The 11,694-nt window shown below is 40.4% G+C and overlaps 1 protein-coding gene and 1 long non-coding RNA gene across 2 annotated transcripts; one reads left to right on the top strand and one right to left on the bottom strand.

Moving 5' to 3' along the window:
* The first annotated feature begins 574 nt into the window (after positions 1-574).
* LOC137124593 (uncharacterized) lies at positions 575-4,870 on the top strand. Its single transcript, XR_010913986.1, has 3 exons — positions 575-1,560; positions 2,130-2,961; positions 4,112-4,870. It is a non-coding gene; the product is annotated as an uncharacterized lncRNA (long non-coding RNA).
* Positions 4,871-7,435: 2,565 nt separating this feature from the next.
* LOC137124698 (uncharacterized) lies at positions 7,436-10,393 on the bottom strand. Its single transcript, XM_067499792.1, has 7 exons — positions 10,300-10,393; positions 9,829-10,012; positions 9,585-9,672; positions 9,022-9,113; positions 8,763-8,927; positions 8,571-8,662; positions 7,436-7,512 (listed from the first exon to the last, which is right to left on the bottom strand). The coding sequence occupies exons 1-7, from the start codon at positions 10,391-10,393 to the stop codon at positions 7,436-7,438; spliced, it is 792 nt and encodes a 263-aa protein (XP_067355893.1).
* Positions 10,394-11,694: the final 1,301 nt, after the last annotated feature.

Below are 11,694 nucleotides of genomic sequence, written 5' to 3'. Positions count from 1 at the left end.
GATCTGAACACATCTCCAGCACCTAATTCATTATTAAGTGTATTGCCAGAGAGAGAGAGAGGGATACACTTCATACCCATGCGGCCACAGCTGTCCGGGGTGCGCACGTGAATAAAAGAGGTACGCTCACGCAGAATGTCCGCTAGAGGTGGACGGTACTGCAAAATTTTGTATCGATCCGATACCAATTAAAAACAGGGCAATTGATATTGATACTGATATTTTTTTAATTTTTAGCAAGCAATATAAATTACATTTACTTTCTTGTTTCTATTATTGTAATAAACTCAATATGCAAACATGAAACTGCAAGAAAATTACAAGAATAGTAATAAAAATGTATTCGTGTAAGTTGGTGGTGTTACCACTGTAGCGAATGATCTTTTTACAGAGGTCGCAACTTGCTGTGTTTTCATTCACAGCAGTAAAATACTTCCACGCGCTCCGTCTTTTATCTGCCAGTTCCATGGTACCAAGGCAGGCACGCACCACCTCGCTCTCACTCTCTCTGCAGCTGCTTGCTGTTGGCACGGCTGAGTCACGTGATGGTAGGGCAACAAAACATAGCAGAGGAGGGAGTTCCGGAAGCCGCCATCCAGCTAGACCTGGCGTGTTCTTTCAATACGGTATTTCGTCAACTGCGCATGTGCGTGAGATGAAAATACCGAAAAGTTTCCCACTAGTGGCAAGATCATTTGAGTGAACAATTTTTGTCAAGTTCGCCCTCAAAATGGCAGGGAAACACAGCAAAACCAAAATATGAAGATGAACACAAGACGTTGAGCGTTTATATGTTTTTGTTGAACGTAATATAATAAGCCATTCTGCCTTATATGTCAGGCGTCATTAGCGCATTTCAAAGCTTTCAACTCTTCAGCGCCACTTCAGCTCACTCCATGCTAACATCGACCAGGAATTTCCAAAAGGGACTGAACTTCGCAAGCACAAGTTGGTCAGTTTGAAAAGTCAGACAGAAAAGCAGATACAGTTTTTTCCAAAAATTCACGAAGCACTCAGAGACAGTAACGACTGCATCGTATCCACTGGCTTGGAACATTGCGCGGGCTAAAAAGCCACACGATGACGGGGAGTTCGTTAAACAAATGCCTCCGTGACATTGTCCAAATATTGTCTCCTGAAAACGACAAACTAAAACGAATGGTATCAGACATTCAACTTTCCTACCACACTGTTGAACACAGAATATCGGCTATTGAATCACAGTTGCACTCTGACCTTCAAGCATGTGAGTATTTTAGTATCGCATTGGATGAGAGTTGTGACATACAGTACATGACAACCCTCAGGTGGCAATATTTGCACGCTCTGTGTCAAACAATTGTGTGATCAAAGAAGAACTTCTTGATATTGTACCATTAAAAGACAGAAACCGTGGCATAGATGTGAAAGAAACAATGATTTAATTTAGAAAACGTCAAGAAGCCTGTGATGGAAATCGTAAACTACATCCGCACACATGCGCTTAACCACAGGCAATTCAAGAATCTCATCGCTGAGTTGGACCAAGGGCTTCCAGGTGACCTGCCGCTGCACTGCACTGTGAGTTAATCTCAAATGGATATTGGCCTGGGATTGTAGATTTTCGAACAGTTTTTGCCAGTGACGTGTTTGAAGATTTGAAAATCAGTGCACACGAATGCTGGAAAGCCGGTCAATTGGTGCTGGCAGGGTAATGCACTTGTTTCAGACAGACCAGTTTAGGAAAATGAGGACTAAACTTGTTAAGTCAGGACAGTCTAATGCAAAGAGTGTAATATATATTGTAATGAACTTGTTGTTTGGTCACAAATTCCAAAGTGAGTTAAAAGAGAGAAAAATACTTACATGTCATGTATACTGTAAACATATGAGAATGGTGGTGTGTTTAACAAATGATTTTTGACATTTAATTCTTGAGATTGAGAAGCTTCTTAGTGATGAACATTTCTCGTGACAATATAGTTGCAGTGTCCCTTGACATTCTTTGTCAGAGACTCCGATATACAACAGTTTGTACAAAACATTTGAGAATAAGTGAAATCAGTAAGTTATAATTTTTTGTGCTTTCTTTCAGTTGTAAGATGTAAAATATAGATTTGGAATAATTTCTGTGTTGTGTTTTTATATAGGCTCTTGGACAGCCATCGTGTGGAAAATCTAAATTCAAAGCAGGCAATGACAGATTGGATGAAGAGAGCATAACCATATCTGTCTGCAGAAACTGCATTTTTGTTTAGTGGTTTATTGATTTTTGAATTGTAAAACTCTTGACACTCGAGGATACTTAATTGCCTCTCATAAAATTCTTTATATGTTTCAACACAAAGTTCTAATCATAACAATTTTTCTTACCATTTTATCTACCTGTTTTTGTTACAGGCATCCACATCCTTCGTGGAGAGGTATTTGCCTACCCTCTGTACCTCCAGAGCCAATTGGTAAAGAGCACAAAAAAGTTTGTTTGTCCCAATGTCATGTGCAAATACTATCCATATGTACAGAGGGTAGTGGAAACGGTTCCTGAACTGCAGTGTGTCTTGCAAATGCAGCCATTTTTGTTAGTAATGCATGGAAAAGGACACCCAACAAAATGTGACATAAAAATGCTTTTTTATGGGCTAATGCTATATATTTATAAATGTAGTTGATTCTCAACTGTAATTTGACTATTTACGACTAAAAAAGTAAAAGTATTGAGGTATTATACAAATGCAAAGGGCTTTGTTCCAGGTTTGACAGTAGGAGAGGAGGTGGAAGCTGTCAATTCTTACCTGTCTCGTGTGGCAACAAACACAAAATACATGTCTAAAGCAAGTGAGTGGCAGATTTCCTGATCTTCATGTTTTTTCTGTGGCCCATTGTTTTTTAATCATTTGCTTAAAAGAGAACCAAGTTCATGCTCGTGGATGGAACTTGAAGAAGCAGAACCTGCACTGATACTCGTCTCAAAGATATATAAAGGTACTTTTTGTTACATAGATTTATGGTTGTTTTTCAGGTTTCCTTTTGTCCAATTGTACAAACATGGAGCATTTGTGATCAGAATCATATCAAAAAAGGTTCACTACAAAGTATGCTAGTATGACACCCCAAGAAAAGCACCATGAGCACTCTGGTCAGATTTGTAAAAGAAATTTTGAGAAATGGAAAGAATTTACATCGACAGTTAGAACAATGATGATAAACAATGATGAAAATAAGAAATGAAAGTATTAGTTAGCTGGAGATGGTAATGGTGTATTGAAGTAAACTAACATTACATGAATTATGTTTTGTAATATTTTATTTCAGATGTAGACATATTATAATATTTCAAAGTTATATTGCAGGGATTAAATGAAGTAAATGGACCAGGTAAGTAAGACTGTGGAATAACACTGAAGAGACACAGTGTAGCTACTGTATGTTGTCCTGCATATGTGAATGCTTTGGACTTCTGACTCTAAACTGATTTCTCTTAAAGTTCTTTTAAATGGTACCTCTCAATAAGTACATCTTTTACATAAAAATATCATATAAAGACAAAATATCTTATAAAGACAATCAGTAATTGTGACTTTTATCTTTGGTGACGGTTGGGTTACAATTGAATGCTGTTGATTTTTTTTGTTGTTAACTTTTACTGTCGGTGAAGCTTGGATGACTGACAGCTTTGGTTATCTGAAGACTGAATAATGTCAACTAGATTTCTTTCTTCTTGGTTCTTCTCTAACCCAGCAGTCCAGTTCACATTAACTTTTACTGTAGATCTAAACAAGTCTCGTATAGTGAGTAATTGAAAACAGTACATATGCTATACTTAAAAAATACGGTAATATTACTGTAAATGCAATTGCAGTAATGTTAATGTAACTCTGAATAAAATAATAATAATGCAAAAGAAAGTTCAGTATTATTATTGTAGATCAAAATACAGTAGTAACAGTAATTGAAAATGCAGTAAAACTACTGCAAGCATCCATAAAATGTGGATGCTTTATATGAAGCCTTTATATTTAAGTGTAGTACATGTAAACAAATGCTTACACTCAGTAATGATGAGCAGTTTTGGAAAATGCATACTGGAAACACTGGTGTTACCTGAACAGTGCATCTGTGCCCTCTGATGTAGATGGAGTGACGTGAGATGGAACCCAGGGACGATGAGGAGGAGACAGTGGCCGACTTGGTTCGTGAGGAAGAGGTGCTGGAGGAAGAGGAGCTTGCGTGGGTGGAGTCCAGAGCCCTAGGCAGGAGCAGCAAGTATGGCATGCAGAGCCATGTCTCCAAGTCCGACAACTTGGAGTAGCTCAGCATCTCCAGAACGCTGCAGGAGCACAGATACACCAGCTGAGACTTAAAACTTCAAACTAGAGCTGCAGCTAGCAAGCTCCATTTATTTTCATAGCACGATTCAAATTTTTGTTTGAAACAGAAAGGAGAAAATATGCTGTAAGGAGATAAGAAAGAGGCCAAAGAGAATATGTAAAAACAGGACAATGTGAATAATTTTAGAGTTTCACACATAGTGTTTTCATCCTGGAGCAGGTAGAAATCCTGAAGGTGAGGCTCCATCTAGAGGTCAAAGGTCATTCAGAAAAGTACAGATATTTTATATGAACTATGCATGAAATGACATCATGAAAACAGTTAAATGATAAATCTGAAGGTTCCTTAACTTTACCAAGGTTTGAGTGAGTGCTCTCACTGAAGAACAAAATAAATGTGGAAAGAGCACAGAGGAAAAACAATGTCTGATGATCAAAACTGTAGTAGAAAATAGTTTGCTTATGTCGGAGCCAATGACTAATCCAAATGAGTACTGAGGTCATTTTATGAGCAGTGCTTCAATGTATAAAACTGAAAGTGTTATCAAAGTCAATAGCTATAAAGCCTGTTATCAAAAAATAAATGTTTCAAAAAGTTTCATAAGTCTATTTATATCACATGCAAAGGCACTGGCATCATCTCCTGGACATTTGATTTATGTTAAGTAAAAAAGGTTAAGATGCATTTCTTAAAATGGCTGTACCCCCCAAATTATCTGAACACGTATTTCAACCTTCACCCTCTCACCACAGACATTGTTTGTCCACACACATGACCCACAGACGTTGCTAAAGGGGAACCTCATGTCAGCACACATTTGTTAAAATTCCCTCCCTACCAGGCACCAAGATTGCACACGATGTGTTACATTAGGAGTGTTACCATGGTGCGGTTGGGTTTAGGCACATTTAACGTATCCAAACAACAAAAAAGTGTTTCACACTGACACAAAATCCTCCGCCTAGTTTGAGTCCCGCGTCACTGTGTCCTGTTGGCCAGAGCCCGGATATAACACATTTCTGTGGGTTGTTATGTGACAGTCTCCTTTCTCTGAGTTAAGCACCTGTCAACGTACTGTGTTTGCCTGATTTGTATTACTCTGTTCTGAAGTCTCATGCAGACTCAGACACCAACCTGCTAACTGATTCAACTGATGTTTTACACCGTGTGTGTCAGTACAGCCCTGAAGAGCAGACAGGAAGGGCTTCTAGGTCAGAGGTCACAGAAAATACTGCAGAAAGCTTTTAAAACCATCTCCTACGTGTGCAGGCTGTTCACTTTGAACACTACGTTTCATATGAGCCTCAGCAGCCACACAAAGAGAAACACTTCCCAGAGTCATAAATTCAAAGTTTAGAATCCAAATTCAAGAATGTAACCAAAACTGAAGCAAAATTTCAAAAGGGAATTCATGTGCTGTTCATCGCTTCACAGAGTTAACGACTGACACCTGTGACATACCAACACACACACGGGCCCTGCAGAAGAAGGGATGGACAGTAGGCCTTTAGTAGACTCTTTCATCCAAGTTAGGACCACCCAACAACGGACACTTGGGGAAGAGGAACTGGGGTCTGAACCACCGACCCTGTGATTCATGGACAACTGTTCTGGCAGCAGTTACAGCACAGAGTGCAGAGTGAGAGAGTCAAATCAAAGGAGAATTCACGGTGGTGTCATGGACGGCAGCCTCGGTGTTTTGGTGCGCTCCACTTTGTACCGTTATGTGTTTTAATTTAGTTTTCTGCCACAGTTCTGGTGGCCGTTACTCCAGGGAAGAGCTCATGAACATCAGAGCTACTACCCCTGTCGATCTTTTTGCGACTTTCCTGGCTTCTACCGCGGATTTACTGGCTGTTTGGATCGAGGAGGCACGTAACAAAGTGAGCCCCTGCAGAAGAGGTAAACGCTCAGGTGTACTTGTGCGTCTCCGCCGGCGTGGATAATGTCTTATTCCAGAGTCTGTGCTACAGCTGAGGGGGATTTCAGCTTTACAGAGCGGACTTTGCCTTATGCAACAATGTTTCGGTGCTGTCTCTGCACTGTTCCCCGGACCTGGAGCTCTTCATCATGAACTGCAGGCCTTTCTACTTGCCCCGTGAATTCTCATCATTCATTCTAGTCGGTGTTTACGTTCCGCTGTAAGGCAACGTGCGCGAGGCGCAGCGCGTGCTGGCTGACGGGATGCTGTGCGTGGAACGGACAGACCCGGACGCCTTGGTTATGGTCCTAGGAGACTTTAACAAAGGTCATCTCTCCCACAAAGTCTCCAGATACAAGCAGTTCATCAAGTGCCCGACTGACGGTGGACGGCAGTTCGTGAGGCTGGGGACGCATGTCTCTGACTCACTGTCACCATCATCTCCTCTGTTATTCTCCCTGTATACCAACAGCTGCACATCTGGTCACCAGTCTGCTTCAACACAGTGATTATAATCGGTCTAATTAGAGGTGGCGGTGCTTCAAACTCTCTGCAGGGGGTCAACGCAAATGTTTTATTCTGTGGCTGCTTTTTTAATGTTTGTACTTCACTTTAGATCACAATCATACCTGTTTGTGCACCTTAGCTGATTTTGTCTGCACATTTGTTGCAGTGAGCGACAATAGTCTGTTTCTTTTACTTGTGTTAACAAAGGACATGAAATAGAAATCTTGTTTTGATGAAATCCCTTGCTGCCTTACAAATATTGCACTGATAATACAGTCATGAGCCTGAATTAGTTTGTATGGTGACGTCAGAGACTTCAACGCTCACAGCTGCAACTACACTGACCTCTAGTGGTTTTCATAGGAAATGCATCTACTTAGTTGCACATGCTTTGCTCAATAGGCTTTACAGTGGAGATCTTCTCCAGCATTGGCCGTGTTTTGTTAATTGTATATTCAACGGTTTGCATAGAATTAAGTTAAGAGACATCACCAACATTCCCAAGCATCAGGTCATATGTGACTAGACCTTAGGGCTGAGATCAGGATGTTGACAGCTCCTGTAGCTAAATGTAAATGTTAATAAGGAGTTGTGTCGAGTCTAAATGCTAAAAGCTGTTTATTAAAAGAGCCTTTGTGTCTGGGACACTGCAGACTGTAAAACAAAATGGGAACGGAAGCTCCTGCTGGTTGGTGAGTCTCACTGCCTCCTGAAGCTGCTCAAGATTGAAGAGACGCTATCAAGCACTCTGTAGACATCAGCTTCTGTTTTAGCTCCTAGAATCAAACACAACACTTTACAGAACTTCATGTACTTGCAATATTTGAAAATGTACTTCAGTAATGACCATGATCTAGATGACTGATCATCTCCATACACATGAAGGATTCATACAGATGCAGGAACATGACACAAGTTATGCCACATTGTTTTAAGTGTTGGGGGGACATGGGCAACATCTTGTGGTCTACGTGGTTTGCCTGTACCTGCTACAGTGGTTAGAATGGGTTACCTGAACATCTTTTGTTTGGCTACAGAATACTTTAAATGATAGGAATTGGACAGAGATTGTTATAAAGAGGAAGAAGAGAGTCTCCTCCTGGAAAAATGTAAACACAATGATGTTTAAACTAAATCTAACCCACAAACCCTCCGCAGAACTGACCAACAGGCCTCTGCTTTTGTCCCCCAACAATTAACACGGCGTGACATCAACTTCACAATCTCTATAACCTACAGTGACCTGTAAACATATTTTCAGACATAGAACTTTCCTACTCGCCACATGGCCACATCAAATAGCCCTGAAACCCTTTAAAAAGGCCCTATATGACGTTCCAAAGGACTTTCATAACCTGAATGACCACAACACTACAATTACGTAAAAGAACCTGAGAACCTCCGTAATGACCTCAACTCCTAATGGAACACTACTACCTCAATGCTCATTAAACATTTAGAGAACTGCAGTTTAACAGATTCATCCATATCTACCTACATGACCCACATACCAGACCTTTAGAAAGTATAAAAGGAGCACTACAACTACCGAATACTCACTGCTAGAAGCACCTTAAGTGACACCCTAAGTTATCACGAAGAACAGGTAAATTACTTATAGAACTTCCTTAATTCCCACTAGATTTCCATTCAAAATTCTAAAAAATTTTCATTGACAACAAGAACTACCTTCAGGACCCCTTGAATTTCTTCAGCGCTCACTAGAACCTGATATTTGAAAACACTTCCTGTGAATGATCAGGAACTGCTGCTGTGCTCTGTGGTATTTCACCACATTAATTCCAAAGTGTGAACTCAAAGGCAGCTCACTTACCACTAAGAGACATTTTCCCTGATGCAAAGATGGTCACAGTGATGCCATGATCCATCTTGAAGAAGAGGCCAGGAAATAGCTCTGGTTCATAACTGGGAAGAGTGAACAGTTTTCACAGACATTACAGCAGCAAACTGTCCAGACAAGTACTTTCACAGGATTTATCAGCTGGAAGGCTGCGGTTGTGCTGACCTGCAGTACTGAGGGTAGGCAAGCAGCATTTGCTCAAAATTGACTGGGAAGCTTTTGGAAGTGGCCACTATGTTCTTGATCTTGAAGTTGAACACAGAGACGGGAAAGCCCAGCTTCTGCACAATGCGAGCATGCCTCCTGATCGCCACCCGCGATTGCTCCTCACTACTCAAAATGCACATAGGATAAGTTAAGTCACTGTCCTCAAAACTGTCTTGTAGTACTGGAATGAGACAGACAGACAGACAGGCCTGCAGACCTCTTAGCTCCTGTGCACGTAACATGCCCATTTGCATAGATCATGGCTGTGGTCCGGGGTTTACGGATCCTCATGATTAGCACCTTGCAAACCTAAAACAACACAACAACAAAAATTAAAAGTGTCACTCTTTAAAACAGGAAGGTTCACAGAGCAGCTTGATTTTCAAAAGGCTAAAACAGAATGTGTACATGCAGTAGGCAACTAGTTAAGACTTTTACAAACCAGTATGTTCCTCTTTCAGTCTGGGGCTAATCTAGGTTAGGGGGTTTACCCGTCTGTGCCCAGGGGCCAGTTTTCTTATGGCCCATCAATGCACACAGGTTTGAATGCACACAGTATTTGATGGGCTAATTTTAAGTCCCATGCTACAGCTAGCGTGAGTCCCATAAGTTGTATATTGTAGTTTTAAAGTACATTTCAGAGCATGTACTATTTGAAATGGCACTTTTACTTGTAATGGAGTACTTTTCAAATCAAGAACCTGTACTTTAATCTTTACTTGAGTATTTAGTTAGTGTACTTGTTCCACCTCAGGTGTGTGTTTTCAGGTGTGTGTGTACCTTTGGGTTGTATTCTACGTTCCTCGCCTTACGAGCGATTACTTTAAGATCCAGTCGACAGCCTAGTTTTGCTGTAGAGACGACGTTACTGCACACAAACACACAGGTACAGTGGATTTGGACTTTTACATGAGCATGTGAAAGCAGCTTGACACTTAGTACTAAATGTAATATTTAAACCACAGTAGTTTTAGAGAATCAAACGACCTAATTAACCCTTCAGGGACACTGGTTTGTGACGTACTGTATTTGTGGGGAAAGTTCTAGTAGCTCTGTCACATGGCTCAGAGGCACCTCAGGAACAGTGGGACAGAAAGACGAGTCCACCTGCTCCGGCTCAGGTGACCCGGATAGAAGCTCGGCTGCTATAAAAGTATTCTGGTAGCCCATAGATGCACTTTCACTCTCTGCTGATTGTCTGGTTTTATCTGAAATGAAAGAAGTGTCACTCTTCCCTGCACTGATTTGTATTTAACACTGTGTGACCACAAGTACAGTCTGGTGTTTTTAGCCGCAGTAATATTGTGTGAAAGAATTATATGAATCATAATAGTAGCAAATATTTCTCAAATTCAAAGTCTAGCTAAACGTCTTCGTTCTGTGATATTCAGATTTTCTGGAAGGAATTTATTATAGACATTTTTAAGGCTAACAAAGATGGTTTATCATTATGTATTTGAACGTGTTTTACAGTACGATGTTACTGTTGTTGTACCTGTGTCATCCTGACTGGACTTGTGCAGTGTCAGGAGACTATCAGGCAGTAAACTGAAGAAAAGCTCTTCATTTAGCTTCTGCTTCTTCTCCATCTTTAAGGAGTCCTACAGTGAGACACTGAGTCAGTTCCACCACTCGCGTTGTGGTGAATTCCTTTGTCGGGAGACTTTACCACAAACTCATTTTAGCATTTAAATGCTAAAAAAGCGAATAAAGTGTGATGAACGGCTTTTATTTTGAAAGGATGTTTCCTGTCTGAAGGAGTGTGTGTGTATTTGTGTGTGTGTGTCTCCACTGTGTATGTTGAAGGAGAAAAACTCAGGTAAAGTGTGTGGACACAGCTCTGAGGCTGATCACATGATCCCAAATGCAAAGGGCAGGCTGTGAAAGTGCGGAGACTTTACCTCGCAAAATGTTCAAAATCTGAAAAAGTAGTTGTCCTATCGAAAAAATTCAAAACTTGTGAGCAGCAAAAGGCTTCAACAAACACGGTGATGTACTTTATTTGAAGATACTCGATAAAATGAAGGCGTTGTGGCAATTTTAAAAGAGCCCCACGTTTGTGATTTGAGGAGTATTTCAGGACACCTGTTCTAATGGGCTCCAATGGGAGATTGAGACGTCGCTCCCTCCGCTTCTGGACACTTATAGAAAGAACCGTACGTTCTATCACTGTGAGAGTTACACTTCCCGAAAGAACACAAAAATACCTACATTCTGATGTATAGTTTGTTTATTTAAGATTAAAGTTGATTGAAGGAAAGAAGGAAAAGAAGGGAAAAAGTTGCTAAAAGTGGAAGCTGAAAAGTTAGAGTGCGTGTGATGTCACCCACTCTAGCTGCTCCAACATTCCGCAATACACACTAATGGAAAAGTTAAAAAAAGCTCCAAAAGTTGCCTAAAACTAAAACTGGGATTATTCAAAAAGTATCAAAGATACAAAGAAGCTGATCAACGCGGAAAAAGTAGAAAGGGACTAGACCCGTTTAAACTTTAACTGAAGATTCTACGCTATAGTATGAGGATACAAGAAGCTGATCAAAAGAGGCAAGTAGAAGGGAAGTTTTAAGTGCCAGCTCTCCCACTAGATAGTTGAAATAAGAAGTGTTAAGTTTGTAGGTCCTCACACTATTTATGGAAAAATGCAGCACTGGGTGGAAATTTTTAATGTCAGTTTTATTTTATGAAGTTAAGATCATGAAACCAGCATAGACAAAACCATTAACAGGACATTTAAGTGGATACATAATGAGGACAAGCTCTACTCACATTTGCAATGAACTCGTCAAAGTACCTTTCCAACATCATTTCATCCGAGAGTGAAAAATCTTCTGGATTTGATCTGCAACAGAATATACTACTGTGAAATCAGATTTACAAAGTGAAATTCTTA

The sequence above is a fragment of the Channa argus genome, chromosome 3, assembly GCF_033026475.1.
Source record: "Channa argus isolate prfri chromosome 3, Channa argus male v1.0, whole genome shotgun sequence".
Classification (NCBI taxonomy): domain Eukaryota; kingdom Metazoa; phylum Chordata; class Actinopteri; order Anabantiformes; family Channidae; genus Channa; species Channa argus.
The sequence above is the reverse complement of the archived record's forward strand: the minus strand, read 5'-3'. Positions and strand labels throughout refer to the sequence as shown.

What these genes read in the sequence shown, in the direction of transcription:
- LOC137124698 (XM_067499792.1), bottom strand. Translation starts at nt 10,393, where the DNA reads ATGGAGAAGAAGCAGAAGCTAAATGAAGAGCTTTTCTTCAGTTTACTG. An exon ending in ACGTGCACAGGAGCTAAGAG is followed by an intron (nt 8,928 to 9,021) that starts GTCTGCAGGCCT and finishes CATTTTGAGTAG; the next exon opens with TGAGGAGCAATCGCGGGTGG. An exon ending in GCCTACCCTCAGTACTGCAG is followed by an intron (nt 8,663 to 8,762) that starts GTCAGCACAACC and finishes CACTCTTCCCAG; the next exon opens with TTATGAACCAGAGCTATTTC.